We start from the raw sequence: 26,350 nt of genomic DNA, 5'->3' as shown, positions 1-26,350 counted from the left end.
GGCAATTAGTTGAGTCCTGTATAACAAATATCTCAAGAGTGTTGGATTAAGTGACCTCTAGCTGAAATTTGCTCATTATACATTCATTATGATACCAAAAATCACACGCCCAGGGGGGAAGACTCAGGCCCAACCTGAGGCCTCTCCTCAGGGAGCCTCCGTAGTCATGAAATGTTTGTGTAACCATAGAATGTCCAGAGTATGAAGTGACCCACAAGGATCATGGAGTCCAACTTCTGTCCCTGCACAGGACACCCCACAGGTCACCCCGTGTGTCTGAGGACGTTGTCCAGTCTCTTCTTGAACACCGTCAGGTTCGGCCGTGACACCTCCCTGGGAGCCTGTTCAGTGTCCAGCACCTCTGGGTGAAGAACCTTTTCCTCATGTCCCACTGACCCTCCCTGGCACATCTTCTGCCATTCCCTGGGCTCTGTCACTGTCACAGAGAAGAGCTCAGCCCTGCCCCTCCTGCTCCCCTGCTGAACCTGCAGCCCCATGAGCTCTGCCCTCAGTCTGCTCTGCTCCAGCTGAACAAACCCAGGGACTCAGCCGCTCCTCATACAGCTTCCCCTCCAAATCCTTTACCAACTTCCTAGGCTCTTCTGGACACTCTCCAGTTGCTTTACCTCATTTTCATCCTGTGGTGCCCAGACCTGCACACAGTGAATGCTCCAGGTGAGGCCATACCAGCGCAGTCGAGCCTGTTTTGCCCATGGAGCACTTGCTGGGTGATGTCCCTGTGTCGGGCTGGACCCACGAGCCTTTCGTTGAATTGTTCTCCCTCTGTCCGGTTGTGGAGGGACAGTGACAGAGTGGCTGCGTGGAGAGTTGGCAGCCACACAAGGCCAGCCTGCTACAATTATATTATCATGTCTGAAGTGTGGTTATGTATTGTATGTTATTTATTTTATTATAGGTATGATTATTGTTGCTGTTGTTATTATTGTTCTTCACTGGTAATTACTAGTATTGGCCCGTGTGTCAGTTATTATTAACCTGGGCAGCTTAGAAGCCACAGAGGTTGGTGGCAGCCGGGCAGCTCTCTCAGCCCATCAGGCAGGACTGAGGCTGTAGGTAAAATCAGGCACGTTTCAGGCAGCAAAGTTTAATAAACCATCTGATTGGTGCATGGCAATTAATCTCCAGGAAGCAGAAAGCAACATCCCCCACCCTCCCAAACAAAATCTCCTTCCCTGTGGTGAGTTGTTGGGGTGCGCGGGGGGTGATGCTGAGGCTCCTCTGTGGGTTGGGGGGATCATCCTCGGGGGACATGGTGCTGCCACCCCTCACGCCGTGTGGCTGCTCTGCTGATCCTCTGGAGGGGGAGGGCTACAAGTGTCCTGGAAAGGGGGGACGGTCCCCTGAGCCCCTGCCCTTGCCAGCCCGTGCGGATGGGTCCCCTGGAAGCGCTGGCAGCTGAGGCCCAGCCCTGCTGGGGACCCCACAGCCCTGCTGGGACCCCAAAGCCATGTGAGGAAACCCACAGCCCTGCTGGGACCCCAAAACCCTGCGAGGGACCGAACAGACATGCTGGGAAGCCCACATCCCTCCCAAAGGCCCCAGCCCATTCTCTGAACTGCAGCCTACCCAGTGACCTCACAGCCCTCCTAGGGTACCCAGATCCCTGGGAACCCCATCCCATCTGGGCACCCCTCACTCCTGGGGACCCACATCCCTCCTGGGGATCCTGGTCCTTCCTGCGTCTCAGACCTCCCTGGGGCAGCAACAGCCCTCCTGGAGACAGCAGCTGTGTGTGGGCACCCTGCCACCCATCATGACATGGGGTCCCTGGCCAGGACTGAGCCACTCAAAGCGCCCAGAGAAGCAGCTGCCTGCAATGTCCCCAAGCCCCAGCTGCACAACAGGTGTCACTTGGGATGTGACACCCTGGGGTGGCCTGGTCCCCTGGGAAGGGAATCGGAATGGTGGTTGCAGCCCAGCCCCAACCCCAACCTCAACCCCATCCTCAGGCTCAGGTTTCAGCCAGTGGTGCTATGAGGAAGATTAGGGTCACAGCCCTGTCACTGTCTGCAGGGCAGCTCTCTCAGCCCATCAGGCAGGACTGAGGATGTCGGCAAAATCAGGCATGTTTCAGATGGCAAAGTTTAATAAAGCATCAGATTAGCGCATGGCAATTAAGCTCCAGGAAGCAGAAAGCAATGTCCCCCACTCTTCCAAACAAAAGCTCCTCCAGGGACACAGGGCTGCCTCCCCTCACACCGTGCGGTTGCTCCCCTGCCCCGCCGGGCTGTGGGGGCTTCAGGTGGCCTGGAAACGGGGGGACGGTCCCCTGAGCCCCTGCCCTGCCCTTCCCAGTCCATGCGGACGGGCAGGTTGTTGGCCAACACCTGCAAGGAGAGAGGAACAGAAAAGGGGTGTCAGCGCCGCGCTCGTGCTGTCCTGCCCGTGCGCCAGGGCAGGGTCCCAGCTGCCATCACACCCTGCCCGGGACGGATCCTGCCAGGCACAAGGGCTCGGGCAAAAGTCACCCGTCCTTCCCAATGGCTCTGAGCTGGAGCCGTCCCGGGACAAGCCCTGTCCGTCTTGCCCTCCCTCTCCTGGTCTGATCACGGTCCAGGCAGATGTGTGCAATGAGGTGTGCAGTTCGGACCATGCTTACCATGTTTACTCCTGGTGATCCTGCAGGCCACCCAGAGATCCAGCCCTTCTTCAGATCTCCACAGATCTCCCAGGGATCTCACAGTCCCCTCGGGGCACCCAGCCCCCTGGGAACCCCATCCCATCTGGGCATCACTCCTTCCTGGGGACCTTGCAGCCCTTCTGGGAATCCCAGTCCTGCCTGGGTCTCAGACCTTGCTGGTGTACCCACAGCCCTCCTTGAGACCCCAGTTGTGTGTGTGGGCACCTCAACCCTCCTGGGGACCCCAAAGACTTCTCTGAGACTCTGAATCCCACCCACATATCCCAGCTCTCCTGGAGATATCTGTCTGCTCTGAGGACCCCAAAGCCCTTCTGGGGACCTCAAAGTCCTTCTAGGCCCATGAGGTCCTTCCACAAGAATCCATCCCTCTTGGGGGAACCCAATCCTCCTCAAGACTCAGCCCTCCTTCAGTCCCCACAGCCCCACCATGGAACCCAAGCCCTGCCAGGGGGCTGATATGGGGACACTCACAGTCTCACTGCTGCTGCTGTCACCTTCATCTTGGATTTGCACCTGCAAGAGAAAGCTGTCCATGTGCAGGGAGCTCCGCTGTCCCCACCGCTGTCCCCACTGCCCATGGGCACCCCAGGGAGAATCAGGTCAGGATGCAAATGTAGGGCTGGGGGTGGATGCAGGAGTCGTCCCACCGTGGCTGTGACACCAGCTCCGTGCTCAACAGTTGTGAGTAGAACTTCTCCAAGCCCAGGAGGGAGAGGGTGAAGTGGATGCAGTTGTTTTCATAGAAGGAATACTTGGCTTCGCTGTCCATCACTTTCTGGATTTCACTACAGAGGTCATTGAGATTGACCCCATCTTTTTTCTGGTAAATTTCACATTTCCCTCTTAGCTTTTTCAGGGCTTTGAAGCCTTGTTTGACAACCACACCCTGATAGATGGAACTGCTGATCAGACACAATGACTTCGCATTGCTGCTGGCTGGAAAAACACGAGTCGCCTGTCACCCTGGCCCAGCCACTGCAGCCACTGGCCACACTTTGGTCACAACCACAACCCAAATGGGACCACGGGGTCTGGCGCTTACCCATGAAGTGTATGACCTCTCCAGAGCCACAGAAGACGGCTGCATGTTGGAAGACATTGGTGCACTTTGAAGAGCTGCTCATCATGGGGAAGAGCACAATGTCCCCAGGCTGCAAGTCTTTCTTTGACACCTCCTCGAAAACCTCCCCATGCCCAGGGTTTGTCTTGAACAGCAGAAAAGTTATTGTCTGTCAACCACACCAGAGAGGGAAGGTGAGAAGGCAGCAGAATCAGACCCATTGCCCCAAACAACCCCAGATCCTCAAAATGCCAGCACAGGTCTCACCAAGCTCCTACTTACAGTGTTGATCCTTGCCAGCAAGGAGAGAGGAACAGAAAAGGGGTGTCAGCGCCGTGCTCGTGCCGTCCTGCCCGTGCCCCAGGGCAGGGTCCCAGCTGCCATCACACCCTGCCCGGGATGGATCCTGCCAGGCACAAGGGCTCGGGCAAAAGTCACCCGTCCTTCCCAACGGCTCTGAGCCGGAACCATCCCGGGACAAGCCCTGTCCATCTTCCCCTCCCTGTCCTGGTCTGACCACGGTCCAGGCAGATGTGTGCAATGAGTGGCAGAGATGGGAACATGCTTACCATCCTTAATCCTGCTGACCCTGCAGGCCTCCCAGAGACCCAGCCCTTCTTCAGGTCCCCACAGCCCTCCCAGGGACCTCACAGCCACCCTAGGGACCCCTCCCTCCCTCCTCAGGACCCCACAGTCCATCCAGGGTGCCCAGCCCCTGGGAACCCCATCCCATCTGGGCACCACTCCCTCCTGGGGTCCTTCACGTCCCTCCTGGGGATCCTGGTCCTGCCTGCATCTCAGACCTCCCTGGGGCACCCACAGCCCTCCTGGAGACCCCAGTTGTGTGTGGGCTCCCCAGCCCTCCTGGGGACCCCAAAGCCTCCTTGGAGATCCTGAATCCCTTTCACAGGTCCCAACTTTCCTGGAAATACCTGTCTGCTCTGGGGACACCAAAGCCCTTCTGGGGACCTCGGAGTCCTTCTAGGCCCATGTGGTCCTTCCAAGAAAACCCATCCATCTTGGGGGACCTCTATCCTCCTTGACACTCAGCCCTCCTTCAGTCCCCACAGCCCTGCCATGGAACCCAAACCCCACTGGGCGAGCTGACATGGGGATACTCACAGTCTTACTGTGGCTGCTGTCATTTTGGATTTGCACCTGCAAGAGAAAGCTGTCCATGTGCAGGGGGCTCTGCTGTCCCCACCGTTGTCCCCACCACCCATGGGCACCCCAGGGGGAATCAGGTCAGGATGTAAATGTAGGGCTGGGGGTGGGTGCAGGAGCCGTCCCACCGTGGCTGTGACACCAGCTCCGTGCTCACCAGTTGTGAGTAGAACTTCTCCAAGCCCAGGAGGGAGAGGGCAAAGTGGATGCAGTTGTTTTTATAGAGGGAATACTTGGCTTCGCTGTTCATCACTTTCTGGATTTCACTATGGAGGTCATTGAGATTGACCCCACCCCTTTTCCGGTAAATCTCACACTTCCCTCTCTCCTTTTTCAGGCTTGTGTAGCGATTTTTGCTGATCACACCGTGAATCTTCGGCTTCGTGATCATATCTCATACGTTCGCAGTGCCCACACCTGGAAAATCAAGAGCCGCCCATCACCCTGGCACGGCCATTGCAGCCACTGGCCACACGTTGGCCACAACCACAACCCAAATGGGACCAGGGCATTGGGCGCTTACCCTGGAAGTGTATGACCTCTCCATCCCCACAGCAGACGGCTGCATGTTGGAAGACATTGCTGTGCTTTCCAGAGCTGGTTACCAAGGGGAAGAGCAAAATGTCCCCAGGCTGCAAATCTTTCTCCGACACCTCCTCGAAAATCTCCCCCCGCCCGGGGATTGTCTTGGACAGCAGAAACCTTATTGTCTGTCAACCACACCAGGGAGAGAAAGTATGGAGGAGGTAGAACCAGTCCCATTGCCACCCAACACCCCCAGACCCCCACACTGCCGGCGCAGGTCTCACCAGGCTCCTACTTACAGTGGTGTTCAACACCTGCAAGGAGAGAGGAACAGAAAAGGGGTGTCAGCGCCGTGCTCGTGCCGTCCTGCCCGTGCGCCAGGGCAGGGTCCCAGCTGCCATCACACCCTGCCCAGGATGGATCCTGCCAGGCACAAGGGCTCGGGCAAAAGTCACCCGTCCTTCCCAAGGGTTCCGAGCTGGAGCCGTCCCGGGACAAGGCCTGTCCATCTTGCCCTCCCTGTCCTGCTCTCACCACGGTCCAGGCAGATGTGTGCGTTTGTGGGGGACATGGGAATGTACTTACCAGTTTGAAACCTGCAGCAGCTGAAGGAAAGGCAGCTGCAGCAACGATGACAGGGACAAGGACAGGCATTGTTTTCTTTGGACAGAATCAGTGACAGAGCTGGGCTGCTCACTCCTCCAAGGGCTGAGGGAAAGGCAGGGGATGGGCAAATCCTGACCTCACATTCTTTCTGGTACAGTAGAGGGGGAGGAAGCTCAATAGCCAAACCCAAAACAGAGCAAAGTACAGAAAAGCTCTGGGCGGCTGTTTCCACTTGTTCTAGGTCAAATCAATTTGCTGATTCCATTAGAAATTGTAAGATAGGGGATTGCGGGGAGCTCTGGAGTGCGAGGAGCTGCAGCTCATGTGCAAAAGTGCGTGTCCTGCAAGAGGCCCCAGGGAGCGAAGAGCAGCTGCTGCTGCGGGGGGGCAGGAGGGGGTGGCTGCACCAGGGCTGGGACGTCGCTCAGCGGCGGCTTCGGGGAAAGGAGCTGCTGGGAAACAGAGGTGAAAGTGAAAACAACAAAAGTTCCACGGGGTTGGCACAGCCTCTCCATGCAAACCATCCATTGACACGCAGGAGCGATACCAGAGCTGCCATCATGATGCCGATCCTCAGGTTAAGGATCTTCTAGCCCTATGTGTCCTGCACCCACGTTGTCACCTTCGCAGCACCTTGGCCAGACCTCATGTCTGCAGGAGGTGGCTCTTGCTGTGCTTGGACACCATCCCCCATGGGACGTACCCGAGCAGCCTGTGGGGCAGAGGGAACATTGTGCCCTGTGTCCCTTGCACAGGGATGTTCTCATGCTGTGACCACCTGGTGGGGCTCACCTTCCAAGTGGATGGTCTCCCTGTCACTGCATGGGGACCCATCAGTGTCTCAGTGTCACTGGTGCTCTGGGACAGCAGGAGCATCACCGAACCTCTGGGTCATTCCCTGTTCCTTGTGGCTTGGACACAGCTTGGGTCTCCATGGATGGGGAAACCCTTGGAGGTTATCTCATCCAGGTGCTGAGCACCAGGCACCCAAGCACCTGCCCCCAAAAACCCCTGTCCCTCTGACCCCAGATTCAGAACCTGGCCGGTCTCATCCGCAGAGTCCATGGGTGACGGGTGTCACAACAGATGTGGGGATCTCTTGGGTGTGGGTGCTCTCCTGCAAGTTTCCCCATTACCTGGTGAGCAGGTTCTTCTGCAAAGAGAAATCCTGATGCCCAGAGAGCTGGGGACACAGAGTTGTGTCCAGCTCCATCGTGAGAACCTCTCTGTCCCCAAAATTTGTGATCTCGCAACACCCTGCCAAAAACCCACCTTGGTGACCGGGCCAGCCCTGCTGTTTGTGCTGTGCAGTTTTCCCCAGCCTGGCATTGTCCCCAATCCCTGATCCCCGGCAGTGTCCCCATCACCTGCGTGCTGCCCTTCCCCACAGCCTGTCCCCTTGTGGCCACACCAGATCTGTCACCATCCCCATGAGCCGGGCATGGATATTGGGAAAGAGAAATGTCCGCCACGTGACACCCAATCACCCGGGGGAGACCCCCGCAGGTGTCCCATGGTGCCACCCTGCCACCCAGCCCAGTGTCCCATCATGACATGGGGTCACTGGCCAGGACTGAGCCACTCAAAGCACCTGGGAAAGGAGCTCCCTGCAATGTCCCCAAGCCCCAGCTGCACGATAGGTGTCACTTGGGATGTGACACCCTGGGGTGGCCTGGTCCCTTGGCAAGGGCATCGGAATGGTGGTTGCAACCCAACCCCAACCCCATCCTCACGCTCAGGTTTCAGCCAGCGGTGCCGGGAGGAGGATCGGGGTCACAGTCCTGTCACCGTCTGCAGGGCCACCCAAAGGAGCCCCCGGGGACCTTCTGGCAATGGTGGCTCTGGCCGAGCATCATCCCATGGTACCACAACATTGAGTGGTCGTCGTGTCACATGTACCCCCTGGTTCTGTGGGGATGGATGTCCCTTAGAAAATGGGACTTTGGAGGCATCTTCCCATCTCAGGGAGGGGACCAGGGAAGGGCTCTGTGTCTTTTCCCCACACACAGGGCATCCTCATGGCATTGCAGCCATCCCCACAGCGCTGACATCCTCATGGGGATGCCAGCATCCCCACTGACCCAGCATCCTCACAGGGACGCAGCCATCCCCAGAACCAGCCTTTTCAGGAGGATACCACCATTCCCACCAAGCCGGCATCCTCACAGACATGCCACCATTCCCGCCAAACAGTCACCAAAAGTTATATTTTCTATTGTATTATTTATTTTATTTTATTATAGAGATGCTGATTGTTGCTGTTATTGCTGTTCTTCACTGGTAACTCTGCTATCAGCCAGTGTTTCAGTTTTATTTAGCTGGGGCAGCCAAGAAGCCCCAGATGCTGGTGGCAGCTGGGCAGCTCTCTCAGCCCATCAGGCAGGACTGAGGATGTCGGCAAATTCAGGCACATTTCAGGTAGCAAAGCTTAACAAAGTATTTGATTAGCACATGGCAATTAAGCTCCAAAGAGAAAGCAAAATCCCCCACCCTCCCAAAGAAAAGCTCCTTCCCTGGGTGAGTAGTTGGGCTGCGCAGCACGATGCTGAGGTTCCTCTGTGGGTCAGGGGGACCATCCTCAGGGGACGCTGTGTGGCTGCTCCCATGCCCTGCTGGGCTGGGTGGCTTCAGAAGTCCTGGGAAGTCCTGAGAAACTCTCTGTCCCCAAAATTTGTGATCTCACATTGCCCTGCCAAAAACCCACCTTGGTGACCGGGCCAGCCCTGCTGCTTGTGCTGTGCAGTGTCCCCCAGCCTGGCAGTGTCCCCAACCCCTGACACCCAGCACTGTCCCCATCACCTGCATGCTGCCCGTCCCCATAGCCCGTCCCCTTGTGGTCACACCAGGGGGTACAGTCCCCTGAGCCCCTGCCCTACCCTTCCCAGCCCGTGTGGATGGGACCCCAAAACCCTCATGGGGACCCCAAAACTCTCTAAGAGAATCCACAGCACTCCCAGGGACTCCAAATCCCTCTGAGAGATCACACAGACCCCTGAGGAGCCTCCCGCCCTCCCAGGACCACAGTGTCATCCCATGGGATCCCATCCCTCAGTGAGGACCCAATTTTCCTGGTGACTCAGCCCTCCCTTGGACCCCACATTCCTACCAGGGACCACAAATACTGCCAGGGGGGTTGACATGAGGATACTCACAGCCCTATGGCTGCCCCTGCTGCTGCCACCTTCATCTTGGATTTGCACCTGCAAGAGAAAGCTGTCCATGTGCAGGGGGCTTCGCTGTCCCCACCGCCCATGGGCACCCCAGGGACAATCAGGTCAGGATGCAAACGCAGGGCTGGGGATGGGTGCAGGATCCATCCCACCGCGGCTGTGACACCAGCTCCGTGCTCACCAGTTGTGAGTAGAACTTCTCCAAGCCCAGGAGGGAGAGGGCGAAGTAGATGCAGTTGTTCTCCATGAAGTCATACTCAGCATCATTGTTCATTGCCTTCCTGGCGTTACTACGGAAGTCACTGAGAGCAACTCCGTCTGTTTTATGGTATATCTTGAACTTCCCCCATTTCTTTTTCATGGTCCCAAGCCCTTCTTTGGTGACCAGAGCTGGGGCTGTCAGGCTGCTGGTCAGACCAGAGCTGCTCTGGGTGCCTGTGCCTGGAAAACCAAGAGTCTCCCATCACCCTGGCCTGACCACCACAGTCACTGGTCACACTTTGGCCACCACCACAACTCAAACAGTATCAGGGGGTCAGGTGCTTACGTCGGAACTGTATCATCTCTCCATCCCCGCAGTAGACGGCCGCATGTCTGAAGATGCTGCTGAGATCTTGAGAGCTGCTCTCCAAGGGGAAAAGCACGATGTCCCCAGGTTGCAACTTGCTCTCCGGCACCTCCTCAAAGATGTTCCCATGCTCGGGGATTGTCTTGAACAGTAGAAACTTGAATGTCTGCCCATGACAAAAAGGAGAGAAGGTGAGGAGGAGGCAGAACCCGCCCCATCGCCCTCAACGCCTGCCAAGACCCCCACACTTCTGAGAGAAGAGTCTCCAAGCTCTGAGAGGAACAGAAAAGGGGTGTCAGCGCCGCGCTCGTGCCGTCCTGCCCGTGCGCCAGGGCAGGGTCCCAGCTGCCATCACACCCTGCCCGGGATGGATCCTGCCAGGCACAAGGGCTCGGGCAAAAGTCACCCGTCCTTCCCAAGGGTTCCGAGCTGGAGCCGTCCCAGGACAAGCCCTGTCCATCTTCCCCTCCCCGTCCTGGTCTGACCACGGTCCAGGCAGCTGCGTGCAATGGGTGGCAGAGATGGGAACATGCTTATCATCCTTAATCCTGCTGATCCTGCAGATCTCCCAGAGATCCAGTCCTTCTTCAGGTCCCCACAGGCCTCCCAGGGACCTCACAGCCATCCTAGGGACCCCTCCCTCCCTCCTCAGGACCCCACAGTCCATCCAGGGTGCCCAGCCCCTGGGAACCCCATCCCATCTGGGCACCACTCCCTCCCAGGGACCCCACATCCCTCCTGGGGATTCTGGTCCTGCCTGGGTCTCAGACCTCCCTGGGGCACCCACAGCCCTCCTGGAGACCCCAGTTGTGTGTGGGCACCCCAGCACTCCTGGGTTCCACAAAACCTCTTTGGAGACTCTGAATCCCTCCCATAGGTTCCAACTCTCCTGGAGATACCTGTCTGCTCTGGGGACTCCAAAGCCCTTCTGGGGACCTCAAAGTCCTTCTAGGCCCATGTGGTCTTTCCAGGAGAACCCATCCCTCTTGGGGGACCCCAATCCTCCTTGACACTCAGCCCTCCTTTAGTCCCCACAGCCCTGCCATGGAACCCAAACCCCACTGGGTGGGTTGATATGGGGATACTCACAGTCTCACTGCAGCTGCTATCACCTTCATCGTGGCTTTGCACCTGCAAGAGAAAGCTGTCCATGTGCAGGGGGCTCCACTGTCCCCACCGCTGTCCCCACCGCCCATGGGCACCCCATGGAGAACCAGGTCAGGATGCAAACGCAGGGCTGGGGGTGGGTGCAGGAGCCATCCCACCGCGGCCGTGACACCAGCTCCGTGCTCACCAGTTCTGAGGAGAACTTCTCCAAGCCTAGGAGGGAGAGGGCGAAGTGGATGCAGTTGTTCATTATGGCACAATACTCAGCTTTGCTGTTCATCGCCTCCATGACTTTTCCCCGGAAATCGTTGAGATTAACCCCATCTATTTTCCGGTAAATCAGATAGTTTCCCCTCTCCTTTTTCATTTTCACCAAACCTTCTTTGGCGATCACACCAGAAGTCGTCCGACTGCTGATCATATCACGTTTCCTCTGAGTGCCGGTGGCTGGAAAAGCAAGAGCCGCCCATCACCCTGGCCCGGTGACCACAGCTGGTGGCCACACTTTGAGGATCACTACAACAAGAATGGGACCAGGGGGTCTGGCGCTTACCCGCAAAGTGTATGACCTCGCTATCCCCACAGTAGACAGCTGCATGTCTGAAGATCATCTGGACAATGGTGTTATTGCTTCTGTCCAACGGGAAGAGCAAGATGTCTCCAGGCTGTAACTCACTCTTATAAAGCACCTCAAAGATCTGACCGTGCCCACGGACGCTCTGGAACAGCAGAAATCTGGTGCTCTATGAATCACACCAGGGAGGGGAGGTGAGGAGGTGGCAGAACTAGGTCCATCAACCCCAATACCCCACAGGACCCGAAAATGCTGGTGCAGGCCTCGCCACGCTCCTACTTACAGTGTTGGTCCACAGCTGCAAGGAGAGATGAACAGAAGAGGGGTGTCAGGGTCATGCTCGTGCCGTCCTGCCCGTGCGCCAGGGCAGGGTCCCAGCTGCCATCACACCCTGCCCGGGATGGATCCTGCCAGGCACAAGGGCTCGGGCAAAAGTCACCCGTCCTTCCCAACGGCTCCGAGCTGGAGTCGTCCCGGGACAAGCCCTGTCCATCTTGCCCTCCCCGTCCTGCTCTGACCACGGTCCAGGCAGATGCATGCAATGGGGTGCAGAGATGGGAGCGTGCTTACCAGGGAAAACACACTGCTGGAAAGGCTTTGACAGCTCGATGGTTCCATTGTTTTCCTTGGGACAGAGTTGGTGACAGAACCAGGCTGCTCGCTCCTCCAAGGGCTGAGAGGGGATGGGTGGTTCAGCAGGCGCTGGGGACAAACCAGACCTCACATCCTTCCTGATACACAGGAGGCGGAGAAAGGCTGAAAGCCAAGCACCAAACAGAAATAAGTCCAGATAAGTCCTAGGTGGGCTTTTCCACTTCTTAAAGCTGCAATTAATTTGTTCACTGTACTGGAAATGTTGAGTTTGGGAAAGGAAGCAGGTGGAGGGGGAGACCCTGGAAAGGCTGTGGAGTGCGAGGAGCTGCAGTTCATGTGCAAAAGTGCGTGTGCTGCAAGAAACCCCGGGGAGCGAAGAGCAGCTGCTGCTGCGGGGGGACAGGAGGGGGTGGCTGCACCAGGGCTGGGACGTCGCTCAGCGGCGGCTTCGGGGAAAGGAGCTGCTGGGAACCGGAAAGCGAAAAGAGCACAAATGCCACAGGGTTGGCCCTACCTGGCAGGGTTGGGGTCTCTGGGAGGGCTGCGGGGTCCCCAGCAGGACTGTGGAGTCCCTCAAGGGGTTTTAGGGTCCCCAGCAGTGCTGTGGGGTCCCCAGGAGGGTTTTGTGGTCCCCAGCAGGGAAGGAGCTTTTCTTTGCGGGGGGGGGACGACACGTTGCTTTCTGCTTCCTGGACCTTAATTGCCATGCTCTAATCAGATGCTTTATTAAATTTTGCTACCTGAAACATGCCTGATTTTACCTACAGCCCCAGTCCTGCCTGATGGGCTGAGAGAGCTGCCCGGCTGCCACCAGCCTCTGGGGCTTCTTGGCTGCCCAGGATGATAACGACTGTAACACTGGCCAACGTCAGTAATTACTGGTGATTATTATTGATATTAGTGTTATTTTTATTGTTGGTAAAAGGAAAAGTAGCAACAACAATATCTATAGGAGGAATAAATAATATAATACAATCTCATACATAATATATCACAGATGTATATCATACACTGTATATAACATACAAGATACTATATAGCATGTAGAAGATAATGGGTCATGTAGAATATATATTAGGATAGAATATAGAATATAGGATATAAAACATAATTCATATAACCTGCAATATAATATAATGTGGTATAACATGTATATAACAGATAATATGTAACACATTATATATAACATCTAGCGTATAATATAGAATGTGGAATGGATTATGGAGTATTTATAGCGTGGTACAATAGAATACAGAACATACATAACATCATAGAATATACTTAATATCATATGTAATAAAATGTAATATAATATTATATGTTATGACATACTGTGGGTATGACATGACATGGTGTCATGTACATTACATGATATTATGTTATGATATATTACTGTTCTGTAAATATGCATCATTATATACTCTATCATGGTGTATGTTATACGAGCTATATGATATATGCTATATCATCACATCCCAGATGCTACTACTGCTAATATCCTCAGTTACGCCCGTTTATCACTGCCTGGCACCCAAACCTGTGAGGGTAGCTCAGGGTGAAGAGCTGGGGTGCTAAGCCCCCCCCCCCTCCCAATTTGGGGCGCGTAATCCCCCGTAATCCCACACCCCCGGAGGGGGGCGGGGGGCGCGCCGAGCCACGGGGCTGACGTCACGGCGCTGACGTCACGGCGCTGACGTCATCGGTCCCGGCATCCCAACCGGCTGCATCCCGCCATGGCCGCCAGCCCGGCCTACGGGGAGGACAAGGGGGGCTCCTCCAGCCTGGGGGAGCCCGAGTACGGGCACGACCCCGCCAGCGGCGGCATCTTCTCCTCCGACTACAAGAGGTGGGGACAACGCGGGGGGGGACGCGGGGACACCGACCCGGGGGGCGGCACCGCGGGTCTGGGTGGCTGCTCCCCGCCGGGGACGTGGTACCCGACTGGCCACAGGGACGGGGACGGGGACCGCGATGAGGATGGGGACGGGGATGGGGACCGCGATGAGAATGGGGATGGGGATGGGAACAGGGGACGCGGTGACACCGCGGCTGCAGGTTGTGAAGGCAGGGGAGGGGTTTGGGGAAAAACCGCGGGGGTTTGGAGCTGCTGGGACCCTGGGCTGGGGGACACCCCGGTGACAGTGTCCCCCTCCCGGTTCTGCTGGCTCCTGCGGGTCTCAGGGGGTGCCCGGGTGATGGTACCAAAGCCCCAAGGAGGTCCCCGGGGGTGCTGAGCAATGTCACCCCTGCATGGGACAGGCTGCTGGGGGGATATGGCAGGGACACAGAAGAAGGTGGAGGGTCCCTGGAGCTGCGGGAATGTGGGGGTCCCTTTGTCCCTCCAGCACTGACAGTGTCCCCCACTCTGGATGTGTCCCCATTCCTGACCTGCTGGCAGTGTTCCCAATCTGGCAATGTCCCTCTGGCTCTGACTCACTGACCGTGTCCCTCATTCAGGCATTGTCCCCAGTCTGTGACCCCGTGGCATTGTCCCCCACTCTGGTAGTGTCCCCCCATCCATTAGCACCTGTTAGTGTCCCCCAGTCTAGCAGTGACACCCCGGCCCTGATCCACTGACAGTGTCTCCCACTCTGGATGTGTCCGCAGCCCTGACCTGCTGGCAGTGTCCCCATTCTGGCAGTGTCCCCCATCTGTGACCCCCTGGCAGTGTCCCCCACTCTGGAAGTGGCCCCTATCTCTGACACCCCTGCAGCACTGTCCCCAAGTCTGGCAGTGTCGCTCAGCCCTGACCCCCTGGCTTTGTCCCCCAGTCTGGCCAGCTCCCCACAATGACCTGCCGTCAGTGTTCTCCATTCTGGCAGTGTCTCCTATTCCTGCCCCTCTGGCAATGTCCCCCAGTCTGGCCATGTCACCATAGTCTGGCAGTGTCCCTCCATATCTCCCCCACTGGCATTGTCTCCAACCCCTGATCCCCGGCAGTGTCACCATCACCTGCGTGCTGCCCTTCCCCACAGCCTGTCCCCTTGTGGCCACGCCAGATCTGTCACCATCCCCATGAGCCAAGCATGGATATTGGGAAAGAGAAATGTCCGCCACGTGACACCCCATCACCTGGGGGAGATGGCCACAGGTGTCCCATGGTGCCACCCCGCCACCCAGCCCAGTGTCCAGTCATGACATGGGGTCACTGGCCAGGACTGAGCCACTCAAAGCGCCCGGGGAAGGAGCTCCCTGCAATGTCCCCAAGCCCCAGCTGCACAACAGGTGTCACTTGGGATGTGACACCCCAGAGTGATCTCGTCCCCTGGGAAAGACTTCACAATCATGGCTGGAACCCAAACCAAACCCATCCTCAGGCTCAGGTTTCAGCCGACGGTGACAGGAGGAGGAGCGGGGCCACAGTCCCGCCACTGTCTGCAGCGCCACCACCCCGGCTGCAGCCATGCTGTCCCTGCCACCGGTGCAGAAGCTGCTGCAGCAGCTGCCGGTGGGGCCGGCCAGGCACCCAAAAGCACCTTTGGGTGCTGACGCAGCCGAGGAGGTGACAAGCCCAGTGCTGGACAGCGAGGTGGGACAACCTACCTGCTACAGCGCCCTGCGAGCTGACGAGCTGCAGCCGCTCGCTGGCCCTGAGCCTGCAGTGGCCACCGACACTGGGCCAGCACCGCGGTAAGACCTCCCCAAGGAACCCCCTGGGACCTTCTGGCGATGGTGGCTCTGGCTGAGCATTGTCCCATCATCCAGCAGCGTTGGGTGGACACAGCCTTGCAGGTCCCCCATGGTTCTGTGGGGATGGATGTTCATTAGAAGAGGGGATGGTGGTGACACCCAGGGGACAGTGGTGGCATTTTCCCACCCCAGGGAGGGGACAGTGAAGGGCTTTGAGTTGGGGCGCTGTGGCCACTGTGCCCATGAGGGGACCAGGGACACACAGTCAGGCTGAGCTGGCAACCAGGATGGGTCAGTGATGGGGGGTCGCTCCCCAAGAAGCCATGTGGGGACATTCTAGAGTGACAATCCCAGCTCGGGCTGGAATGGGGTCCCTGTCCCAGTGCCGGGGATGGACACACAGCTGGATACCAGCACCGCATCGGTCCCTCCGGCTCCTTTTTCACTGGGTTGTAACCCAACTCCTGTCCCCATGAATATTGCATGGCAGACGGCTGGTTTCCCAGCCTGATGGCAAGCTGGGAGTGAAAAACAAAACAAAAAGAAAATGGCTAGAAATTGGTAAAAATAGGTACAAATGACTAAAAATGGAAAAATGGGATTTTCTTTTTGCTGCGGCACAGGCACGATGACCTCAAGGAGATGCTTGACAGCAACAAGGATTCGCTCAAGCTGGAGGCCATGAAGAGGATTGTGGCAGTGAGTATTGCTGTCACCAACAGGGACAATTGCTGGTGCTGTGCCGGCTGCCTGGTGATGCACCACTCATTTACCCCCTAGATGATCGCCCGGGGGAAAAACGCCTCTGACCTCTTCCCAGCGGTGGTGAAAAACGTCGCCTGCAAGAACATCGAGGTGAGGAAGGTTTTGGGGGTCCAGGTGGCACCCATGGGTGTCCCCAGGGTGTGGTGCCTCACTTGCAGGAGGGTCCTGGGGATGGTCCGGGTTTTGGCGGACACTGAGGTGGCCTCACCACCTTCACCCTGCAGGTAAAGAAGCTGGTGTATGTCTACCTGGTGCGCTATGCCGAGGAGCAGCAGGATCTGGCCCTGCTTTCCATCTCCACCTTCCAGCGAGGACTCAAGGTGGGTTGGTTTGGGGTCACAAAGGGGATCCGGGGGTGGACAGTGAGCCCTCCACACTGCAGCTCCTCATCTGTCCCCACAGGATCCCAACCAGCTGATCCGCGCCAGCGCCCTGCGGGTCCTCTCCAGCATCCGCGTGCCCATCATCGTGCCCATCATGATGTTGGCCATCAAGGAGGCAGCCTCGGACATGTCCCCGTACGTGCGCAAGACGGCTGCCCATGCCATCCCCAAGCTGTACAGGTAACAGCTACATTTTGGGGTACCAGTAAGGGTGCAGCGCTGGGGTCTCGGCTGCTTTCAGGGATGGGCAGTGGTGGGGGAGGTGGCCAGTTTGGTCCACCCACACCTGCCCTGCTCATCTCTCACAGCCTCGACTCGGACCAGAAGGACCAGCTCATCGAGGTCATTGAGAAGCTCCTGGCGGACAAGACTACGGTGAGCATGGCACTGTGTCTCCCCTGCCCCTAAATCTGGGCACCTAACTGTCCCTGCTGATACAGTGTCATCATTGGGGATGCTGATGTCCCCATCAAATTGGTGTCCGCATGGGGATGCAGCCAACCGTGTGGAGCGGGCAACCTTGCAGTGATACTGGTGTCCCCATCATCTCCTCACGGAGATGCCACCATCCCCACCAATGTGGCATCTTCGTGGTGATGCGGCCAACCCCACAGGTCCAGCATCCTCATGGGGATGCCAATGTCCCCACTGAGCCAGCATCCTCACGGAGATGCCACCATTCCCACCAAGCTGGCATCCTCACAGAGATGCCACCATCCCGGTGGTCACCCTGGGCTTTCCCTGTGCAGCTGGTGGCCGGCAGTGTGGTGATGGCGTTCGAGGAGGTCTGCCCCGAGCGCATCGACCTCATCCACAAGAACTACCGCAAGCTCTGCAACCTGCTCATCGACGTGGAGGAGTGGGGGCAGGTGGTCATCATCAACATGCTGACCCGCTACGCGCGCACCCAGTTCCTCAGCCCCAACCAGAATGTGAGTGCAGGAGCCTTGGGGAGACCCGGGATCCTTTGGGTGTCCCCAGGGAGGTGGGGTGAAGGAGGGTGCTGTTGGGGGTGCAAGGCGTCCCATCTACCGCAGGAGTCCTTGCTGGAGGAGAGCACCGAGAAGGCTTTCTACGGCTCTGAGGAGGAGGACGCAAAGGACGCCAAGGCAGAGGCAGCGCCGCTGGCCAAGCGCAAGCCCTACGTCATGGACCCTGACCACCGCCTGCTCCTGCGCAACACCAAGCCCCTGCTGCAGAGCCGCAATGCCGCGGTGAGCCCCTGCCCCAGGCCTGGCCATCCCCAAGGCCACCGCCGGTGTCCATCAGCCTGAACTTGTGATGTCCCCACTGGCTAAGGAGCCAGTGACGCACCTGAGGGACACCCAAGGATGGGCGTCCCCAGGGATGGGCTTCCTCTGGGTGCTGACAAATGGGACGCAGCATCTTTTGGGGTGCCTGATACTCAGTGGGTGACACCGGGGTGTCTCCTGGCAGGTGGTAATGGCCGTGGCACAGCTCTACTTCCACCTGGCACCCAAGGCGGAAGTTGGCGTCATTGCCAAGGCACTGGTGCGGCTCCTGCGGAGTCACAGGTCTGTGGAACACAGTTGTGGTTGTCCCCTACCCCACCACCCCACGGGGAGGCTCAGGACCCTGGGAGAGACCCCCAGAATGCCCATCCCTTTAGGGACATCATGTTGGGGTGAATTGCCAAAAAAAGAGGGATTTTTGGTCCAGGCCCATCCAGACATGGGGTAGCAGCGTCGTGGTGGTACCAGCTGGGTGATGGGTCCTGCCCCATCTTCACACGGACTTGCTGGGGGGGGTCCGGCCCTGCCTCACTGATGGTTGTCCCCAATTTTTTCCCACAGCGAGGTGCAGTATGTGGTGCTGCAGAATGTGGCCACCATGTCCATCAAACGGCGGGTGAGTCTTGGACTTGGTATTGGAGGAGTTGGCCCTATTCACTCTGGAGCAGAATGAGGGCTAGGCAGCAGGGTCACCAGGGCCAGCCACCTGTGGGTTTCCTTGGTGACAGGGGGACAGGGATAGCACTAACGCCACTTGTTCTGCCTGCAGGGCATGTTTGAGCCTTACCTGAAGAGCTTCTACATTCGCTCCACGGACCCCACACAGATCAAGATCCTCAAGGTGACCTGGAAACACCCAACAGAAGCCATTCATTGCTGGTGCCTTTGGGGCTTCATGGAGCCCTTCCCTGTGGGGCGACTGTTCTCCATGCCCTGGGGACAGGAGGACAGCAAGGACCTCATGCCTTGGCATCATGTCCCTATCTCTTCCTCTTTCCTGCAGCTGGAGGTCCTCACTAACCTGGCCAATGAGACCAACATCTCCACCATCCTGCGGGAGTTCCAGGTATGCCACGGCCATACTGATGTCACCGGTGTGCCACTGTGGCATGGCTCTAGGTGCCAGAACACCACCACGGAGGGGATGGAGGAGAGTCCCACCAGGAGTGGGCTGAGGCCATGCCAACCCCATGGGTGGCTCCAAACAGCCCCAGCACATGGGGGTGGCATGTGGGTGACATGTCGTGTGTCCCCCCATGCCTGTGCAGACATACATCCGCAGCATGGACAAGGACTTTGTGGCAGCCACCATTCAAGCCATCGGGCGCTGCGCCACCAACATTGGGAAGGTGAGGGACACCTGCCTCAACGGTCTGGTCCAGCTCCTCTCCAACCGGGATGGTGAGTGCGCGTGCTGGGGACAAAATGGGGACTCCATCACTCTCAGGGCAGCACCCCACTAAGGATGGACCTCTGCCCGCAGAGCTGGTGGTGGCTGAATCCGTGGTTGTCATCAAAAAGCTCCTGCAGATGCAACCGGCCCAGCACAGCGAGATCATCAAGCACATGGCCAAGCTCACCGACAACATCCAGGTGGGATGGGACGTTGTGTGGCCCTGGGGACCAGGGAGGTGGCAGCGATGCCATGTGCCCGGGGGCGTTTCGCAGGTGCCGATGGCACGGGCCAGCATCTTGTGGCTCATTGGCGAGTACTGCGAGCACGTGCCCAAGATTGCGCCCGACGTGCTGCGCAAGATGGCCAAGTCCTTCACCAACGAGGAGGACATTGTCAAGCTGCAGGTCATCAACCTGGCGGCCAAGCTCTACCTCACCAATTCCAAGCAGGTACCAGGGATATGGTTTAACGGTGTGCCTCAGTTCCCCTACCGGGGAAGAGGAGGATGATCCTGAGTGTGTCTCCTGGTGCAGAGCAAGCTGCTGACCCAGTACGTCCTCAACTTGGCCAAGTACGACCAGAATTACGACATCCGTGACCGGGCTCGCTTCATCCGCCAGCTCATCGTGCCCACCGAGAAGAGCGGAGCCCTCAACAAGTACGCCAAGAAGCTTTTCCTGGCCCAAAAACCTGCCCCCATCTTGGAGTCCTCCTTCAAAGGTACCCACCCGTGGTCACAGGGCATGGGGACACAGGGCCAGCTGTCACCATGGTGCTGCATGGCTGTCCCCGAGCTGCTGCCACCTCTCACCCCACTGTAGATCGGGACCATTTCCAGCTGGGCTCCCTGTCCCACCTGCTCAATGCCAAGGCTGTGGGCTACCAGGAGCTGCCCGACTGGCCGGACGAGGCTCCCGACCCCTCTGTGAGGAACGTGGAGGTACATGGAGCACCCCGGGGTGCTGGGGTGCATGAGGGGCTGAGGTGGGAGCATCACATTGAGGTTTTGGAAGAGCCTCAGGAGGTGCCCAGGTGCTTCTCAGCTGCCCCATGTCATCTCTCTGGTGCCCACACAGGTGCTTGGGGACGGAAGAGGGTCAAGGGCAGCTGTTTGGGCCCCCCACCCATGGGTGTTGGCCCTGATCCATCCACTCTGTGCCAACAGGTTCCTGAGTGGACCAAGTGCACCAGCCGGGAGAAGAGGAAGGAGAAGGTGGAGAAACCTTTTTACTCGGACTCGGAGGGTGAGTCGGGGCCCACGGAGTCGGCGGACAGTGGTGAGGACCCAGTGGCACGGTAGGGTGTGGGGCCGGGGTCACTGTGGCAGGGACATTAGGCACGTGCCACCGTGGTGGGTGCATGGGACAAGTGCTACCATGGTGGGGCATGGGGCAGGGGACACTGCAGTGGGCACATCCCGTTGTGATGGGGACATGGCAGGGGACACAGAGGGATGTAGCAGGGGGATGCAGGGATGTCGTGGGGGGTCGTGGGGACACAGCGGAATGCAGTGGGAAGATGGGGAGACGCAGTGGGACGCAGCAGGGAGCTTTGGGGACATGGAGGGACACAGCAGGGAAGTGTGGGGACATGGTGGGGACACAATAGCAGGGCTGAGAGCTGTGTCACCCGCAGAACCCGAGTCGGTCAGCGAGGAAAGCGGCAGCAGCAGCAGCTCTGGCAGCTCCAGCTCCAGCAGTGAGGAGGAAGAGGAGGAAGAAGATGAGGAGGAAGGCAGCGGGGAGCAGTCAGAGGACAAAGAGGAGGAGGAGGAGAGGTCAAAGAGGAAGGAGAAGGAAGGCTTCCGCAAGGCAGCCCCGGGCAGGTACCCCCCAGGGAGGTTGGGGTGTCCCCCTCCCCGAGCCTTCACCCCTGCCCCCCTAAGCTGGGCTCCCCCCGCAGCCCCAGTGAGGAAGAGGAGGAGGACAGGGTGAAGAAGACCAAGAAGAAGAAGGCGTCGCAGGGGAGGAAGGGCCGCGCCGAGACCTCGTCAGAGGAGGCCAGCGCCTCCGAGAGCAGCTCCTCAGGCTCCGAGTCTGGCTCCGAGGCAGAGGCCAAGCGCAGGAAGGCGGTGAGGGCCGGGCTGGATGGGGGGCAGCACAGGGACCCCCAGGTCCCCTCTCACCACCCCCCGTCTCTCTGCCCCTTTGCAGCCCCCCAGCAGCAGGGCTGGCCCCAAGGAGATCTCCCTGCTCGACCTGGATGACTGTGAGTGGCTGCCCAGGGCCATCACGGTGGCAACTGGGGAAACTGAGGCACGGGCACCCACCCTGGTGGGATCAGGGTCCTGTGGGTCTCTTGGGGGCTGCTGAGCTGGGACAGGGACCAGTGGGGTGAGTGGTCTTTGTCCCCAGAGGATGGGTGTGGGACAGCGGGGCTGTCCTCGTTGGGGCTGTTCCATGGAATTGTCCCCATGAGGCTGTGCCCATGGAGTTGTGCCTACAGTGTTGTCCCCATGGGGCTATGCCACTAGGGCTGTACCCATGGGTTTGTGCCACTGGGACTGTCTCCTTGGGACTGGCCCACCAGGGCTGTCCCCATGGGGCTCTGCCACTGGGGCTGTCTCCATGGGGTTGTCCCCTGAGGCTATGTCACTGGGGTTGTCCCCATGGGGCTGTGCACCAGGGCTGCCATGCGGCTGTCCCTCTGGGGTTGTGCCACTGGGGCTGTCCTCATAGGGCTGTGCCACTGAAGCTGTCCCCATGGGGCTGTGCCTGTGGGGTTGTGCCTAAAGGGTTTTCCCCCATGGGGCTGTGCCACCAGGGTTGTCCCCATGCAGCTATCCCCATGGGGCTGTGGCTCATCAGAGCTCTGTTAACCCTTTCCTTTCCACCCTGTAGTCACCCCACCTCCTCCCCAGCCCATCCCCTCCAGTAGCATCATCTCCACCAGCCTGGTGACCGACCTGGAGGGCCTCACGCTTACTGACACCTCCCTAGCGCCCGCTGTAAGTGTTCCCAGTGTCCTCTTCCCAGGAGGCTCCTGGGACCCCTACCATCTGTGGGGGTCACAAGGAGGGGGCGGGTGACCCTCGCCGATCCCTCGGTCCCTGGCAGCTGCTGAGCCCGGGGCTGGGTGCGGTGAGGACCTACGAGCTGCTGCACCGCATGGCGGGCGAGGGGCTGTCGGTCGAGTACTGCTTCAGCCGCCGGCCCTTCCCGGGGGACCCGCACATGGTGGCCGTCCAGATCCACATCTCCAACAACACCGACGCCGAGGTGAAGAACCTGCGGGTCAGTGAACCCAAGCCGCTCTCCGGCATGCGGATCCAGGAGTTCCCTGAGATCGGTATGGCACGACCACAATGCTGCGGGGGGACAGGGGTGGGGACAGGGACGTGGGACGTGGTGGCAGCCCTGTGGTTTCAGAGCGCCTGGCACCTGGGGACACAGCCAGCGTGGTGATGGGCATCGACTTCTGTGACTCCACCCAGGCGGCCAACTTCCAGCTGTGGTGAGTGCCCGGCACTGGGCAGGAAGGGACGGGTGTCCCAGGGGATGGGGACAGCATGGGGGGCTCAAGGGACAGGACACAGGTGCTCCAGGGGATGGGGAAGGTGGGGTGGGCACCAACATCCCTTCAGGGGACATGTGACAGCTGTATAGGGCATGGGGTGTGTAAGGGGACAGGGGACAGGACAGGGTATGGGGTACCCCAGGGGATAGGGGTGCTCCAGGGCATTGGGGACAGCTGGACAGCACCAACATCCTTCCAAGGGACAGAGGGCAGCAGGAGAGAGTGTGGTGTGCCCCTGGGGACAGAGGGACAGGGTCTCTCCAAGAGATGGGGGACAGTAGGATGGGAACCAGGGTCCTTTCAGGGGAGGGGGGACACTGGGATGGGCACGAGGTGGTCAGGGGACAGCAGGACAGGCACTGGGGCCATGCAGGGGACAAGGAGGTGGCAGCAGTCCCAGATTCAGCCTGACAGGTTCTCTCTATTACCAAGGCCTTTTGTGCCTCAGTTTCACTCCAGGGTAGGGATGGGAAGTGTGATCCCAAGGTGGGGGGCGGACACACATTTTGAGCATACATCCCCCTCACCCACCTTTCTCCACAGCACCCACACGCGCCACTTCTACGTCTCCATCCAGCCGCCTGTGGGGGAGCTCATGGCCCCTGTCTTCATGAGCGAGAACGAGTTCAAGAAGGAGCAGGGTGAGTTGGGGACAGGGACAGGGCAGCACACGGGTATCCACTGCCGCAGTGCCAATGTTCTTCCCCCATTTTGTCCCCTCTGCCACCCTTGCCGTGCCCCTAGAGCACCTGGCGCGGCCGGGCGAGGGTAAGTGGCAGCCCCTAGACTAGCTTTGTTCCCCTTGTGCCTCCCCTGCACCCCTGCGGGTTGGGGTGACCGCCCTGGCACCAGGGTGGCCCCACCGGGTCCCTGTGCAGCATGGGGGGGCTCATGCCACCCCTGGTGCTCCCAGCACCATGTCTGGTGAGTGACGCAGACACCCTGGCCCCGTGTCCCCGTGCTCCTGGAGTAGCAGCATCCCCCAATGCTACTGGTGACCACAGGAGCCCATCCCCAGGGATGTGGCTGCTGCCACTGGGCAGGGACGCAGTGATGAGCCTGGGAAGAGGGATTTTCCCGAATCCACCTCTGCTGGGCTGAAGAGGAGCAAGCAGGGCAGCCAGTTGGGGACATTGTGGGGAGCTGGCAGCTGGTTTGGGGACAGCAAAACAGGGGTCAGCAGGGACACAGCCGCTGGGTGCGTGGCCGGAGACGGGCAGGTGCCTCTGCTGCTGCTCCAGGGAAGCTGACCGGCATGAGCGAGATCACAGAGAAGCTGACGTTGTCCGAGAAGTGCCGCAGTGACCACGCCATCGTCCAGCAAGTGACCTTGGCCGCCAATGTGGGCCGTGTGCCCTGTGGTGCCGCCAACGAGTACAGGTAGCCGGACCCCACGCTGGGACCATGCAGACGCTGTCACCTCTCCAGTCCTACACAAATCACAGTGGAGACACTCAGGGCTCCTGTTAGGACAAGGAACCTGCGTGAACCCACATGTGATGGTGGCCATGGGTGACAGACACTTCCCCGGTCCCCACCGGAGCATCCGAGGGGACGGGAGGGTGATGGGGGCACAGTTTGCCCTGACGTTTCATGTTTGCTGGCAAGCAGGTTCGCAGCCAAGACGATGACAAGCGGAAGCCTGGTGCTTATCACCCTGGAGCGACGGGAGGGCGCGGCGGCCCAGCTCACCGTCAACAGTGAGAAGATGGTTATCGGCACCATGCTGGTGAAGGACATCGTCCAGGCCCTGGCGCAGTGACAGCCGGGCCCCGCTGCACCCACCGCCTTGGCCTCCCACCACCCTCTGCCCCACGTCGCTCCCCAAAATGCTCCCTGCTCCCATTTCTGCTGGGTTATTCCCCAATGGGGCAGCAGGCAGCGAACCCGGGGGCAGTTTTGCTGCTGGGATGAAGGAGCAGGATGGGACAGACAGGACACAGGGCGATGTCCTGCTTGGAGTGATGACAATGCCTCCAGCTCCCGGCCCCTCACCACCGTCTCCCAATGTAACCCCTATTTATTATGGCCAGAATCTCCCAATAAAGCTCTTCTCTAACCCGCTCCCTTCCCCTCTGCTCTGTGCGCATAGTGGCTGGATCACCCCAAACTGTCCCCACGCCAGGCTCTGCTGCGGAGACACGAGGGGACACATCCCTTAGGCAGCTGGGGACATGGGAGTCCCCTGAGGGTGGTGGCTGCTGGATGTCAGAGAAAACCTGTTACCGATGTCACCGTTACGCAGGGTTGGGGTGAAGCCCCCTGGGCTCGGTGCAGGGTGGGAGGCGTTCGGTCCCCACCAGGGATCTGAGTCATCCTGGGAGGTTTCCAGCTATTTATTCGAAAGCAGAATTGCTCGTGCGTCGTGCGTCGGCTGCAGAAATACCTGCTATGGCAGGGTTGGGGCTGTTCTGCGGCGTCACTGAAGGGATTCCTGGGGCTGGCTTTTTGTCTCCAAAAAAAAAAGGAAATTTGACTCTTTATCAAGATCTCTCCTCCCAGCATGGGCTGGGTGGGATTTAAGAGGGCCCTGGCTCTCCCCTTGCAAAGACATAGCACAGTGGGATGACAAGCACACGACATACAGGAAGGCCCGAACACCAAATCACATCGAGCCTGATCCCTTTTGCTGCAAAAAAAGGGTGAGGGGCTTTCTGCTTTTTCTGGCGTGCAGGTAGGAAACAGGGTAAAATCATATTTTTTTTTATTTTTTAATGCTAACAAAATACGCAGCAGCACCAAACCACTGGGCGCCTACTCCTGTGGGGAAAAGCTCATTTCCACAATGGTGGGGGCAGAGCTGTGGTGCTCAGCGCTGCCTCGCACCCAGAGGGGCTGAAGCTGGGAGATGGCAGCGCCACCACCACCCTGTTCCCCTTGGGGACATTGTTTTAACCCCTTTGGGACCCTCTTTAACCCTTCAGGCGTCCCATTTCTCTCAGGGAACCGCTGAGGTGGACGCCGAGTGTCATCGTGAGGGAAACAAGGGGTCGAGAAACTAGGTTGAGAGAGGTTCTCCTGCCCCTCTGCTCTGCCCTGGGGAGACCACACCTGGAATATTGTGTCCAGTTGTGGCCCCTCAGTTCCAGAAGGACAGGGAACTGCTGGAGAGAGTCCAGCGCAGCCACCAAGATGCTGGAGGGAGTGGAGCATCTCCCGTGTGAGGAAAGGCTGAGGGAGCTGGGGCTCTGGAGCTGGAGAAGAGGAGACTGAGGGGGGACTCATTCCTGGGGATCAATATGGAAAGGGGCAGTGTCAGGAGGATGGAGCCAGGCTCTTCTGGGTGACAACCAGTGACAGGACAAGGGGCAATGGGTGCAAACTGGAACACAGGAGGTTCCACTGAAAGAGGAGAAGAAACTTGTTGGGGTGAGGGT

General features: G+C 58.7%; 3 protein-coding genes across 9 annotated transcripts; 1 reads left to right on the top strand and 2 right to left on the bottom strand.

Annotated features, from left to right (window-relative positions):
• Nucleotides 1-2,089: 2,089 nt before the first annotated feature.
• On the bottom strand, nt 2,090-6,462 carry LOC136106857 (uncharacterized). Of its 3 annotated transcripts, none has more exons than XM_071814161.1 (8): nt 5,997-6,462; nt 5,711-5,725; nt 5,410-5,596; nt 5,044-5,330; nt 4,845-4,880; nt 3,705-3,891; nt 3,134-3,598; nt 2,090-2,348 (listed from the first exon to the last, which is right to left on the bottom strand). In XM_071814161.1, exons 4-7 carry the CDS (start codon nt 5,275-5,277, stop codon nt 3,258-3,260), a joined length of 798 nt encoding a protein of 265 aa, XP_071670262.1. In that variant the 5' UTR covers nt 5,278-5,330; nt 5,410-5,596; nt 5,711-5,725; nt 5,997-6,462; the 3' UTR covers nt 2,090-2,348; nt 3,134-3,257. The 3 variants fall into 3 exon arrangements, with proteins under 3 accessions (XP_071670262.1, XP_071670260.1, XP_071670261.1); XM_071814159.1 differs by having other exon boundaries at nt 5,044-5,303; XM_071814160.1 differs by lacking the exon at nt 5,997-6,462 and having other exon boundaries at nt 5,044-5,303; nt 5,711-5,942.
• Nucleotides 6,463-8,245: 1,783 nt separating this feature from the next.
• On the bottom strand, nt 8,246-12,327 carry LOC136106923 (uncharacterized). Of its 2 annotated transcripts, none has more exons than XM_071813718.1 (9): nt 12,007-12,327; nt 11,720-11,734; nt 11,416-11,581; nt 11,050-11,309; nt 10,845-10,886; nt 9,735-9,921; nt 9,369-9,628; nt 9,170-9,217; nt 8,246-8,706 (listed from the first exon to the last, which is right to left on the bottom strand). In XM_071813718.1, the coding sequence occupies exons 1-9, from the start codon at nt 12,052-12,054 to the stop codon at nt 8,596-8,598; spliced, it is 1,137 nt and encodes a 378-aa protein (XP_071669819.1). In that variant the 5' UTR covers nt 12,055-12,327; the 3' UTR covers nt 8,246-8,595. The 2 variants fall into 2 exon arrangements, with proteins under 2 accessions (XP_071669819.1, XP_065703717.1); XM_065847645.2 differs by having other exon boundaries at nt 11,416-11,605; nt 12,007-12,326.
• Nucleotides 12,328-13,713: 1,386 nt separating this feature from the next.
• On the top strand, nt 13,714-25,037 carry AP3B2 (adaptor related protein complex 3 subunit beta 2). Of its 4 annotated transcripts, none has more exons than XM_071813714.1 (28): nt 13,714-13,876; nt 16,284-16,359; nt 16,441-16,515; nt 16,650-16,745; nt 16,828-16,988; nt 17,117-17,183; nt 17,558-17,740; nt 17,846-18,022; nt 18,246-18,343; nt 18,623-18,677; nt 18,831-18,902; nt 19,065-19,127; nt 19,330-19,462; nt 19,545-19,654; nt 19,730-19,906; nt 19,991-20,177; nt 20,279-20,397; nt 20,623-20,701; nt 21,093-21,282; nt 21,360-21,528; nt 21,611-21,665; nt 22,298-22,404; nt 22,514-22,745; nt 22,826-22,910; nt 23,517-23,614; nt 23,718-23,741; nt 24,215-24,353; nt 24,585-25,037. In XM_071813714.1, exons 1-28 carry the CDS (start codon nt 13,764-13,766, stop codon nt 24,733-24,735), a joined length of 3,291 nt encoding a protein of 1,096 aa, XP_071669815.1. In that variant the 5' UTR covers nt 13,714-13,763; the 3' UTR covers nt 24,736-25,037. The 4 variants fall into 4 exon arrangements, 3 of the variants coding, with proteins under 3 accessions (XP_071669815.1, XP_071669813.1, XP_065703174.1); XM_071813712.1 differs by having other exon boundaries at nt 13,715-13,876; nt 20,623-20,734; XR_011740978.1 differs by lacking the exon at nt 23,718-23,741 and having other exon boundaries at nt 20,623-20,734; nt 24,157-24,353; nt 24,585-24,723.
• Nucleotides 25,038-26,350: the final 1,313 nt, after the last annotated feature.

Source organism: Patagioenas fasciata, chromosome 12 (assembly GCF_037038585.1).
Source record: "Patagioenas fasciata isolate bPatFas1 chromosome 12, bPatFas1.hap1, whole genome shotgun sequence".
NCBI lineage: Eukaryota > Metazoa > Chordata > Aves > Columbiformes > Columbidae > Patagioenas > Patagioenas fasciata.
Note: the sequence above shows the minus strand (reverse complement) of the source record. Positions and strands in the feature narration are given on the sequence as shown.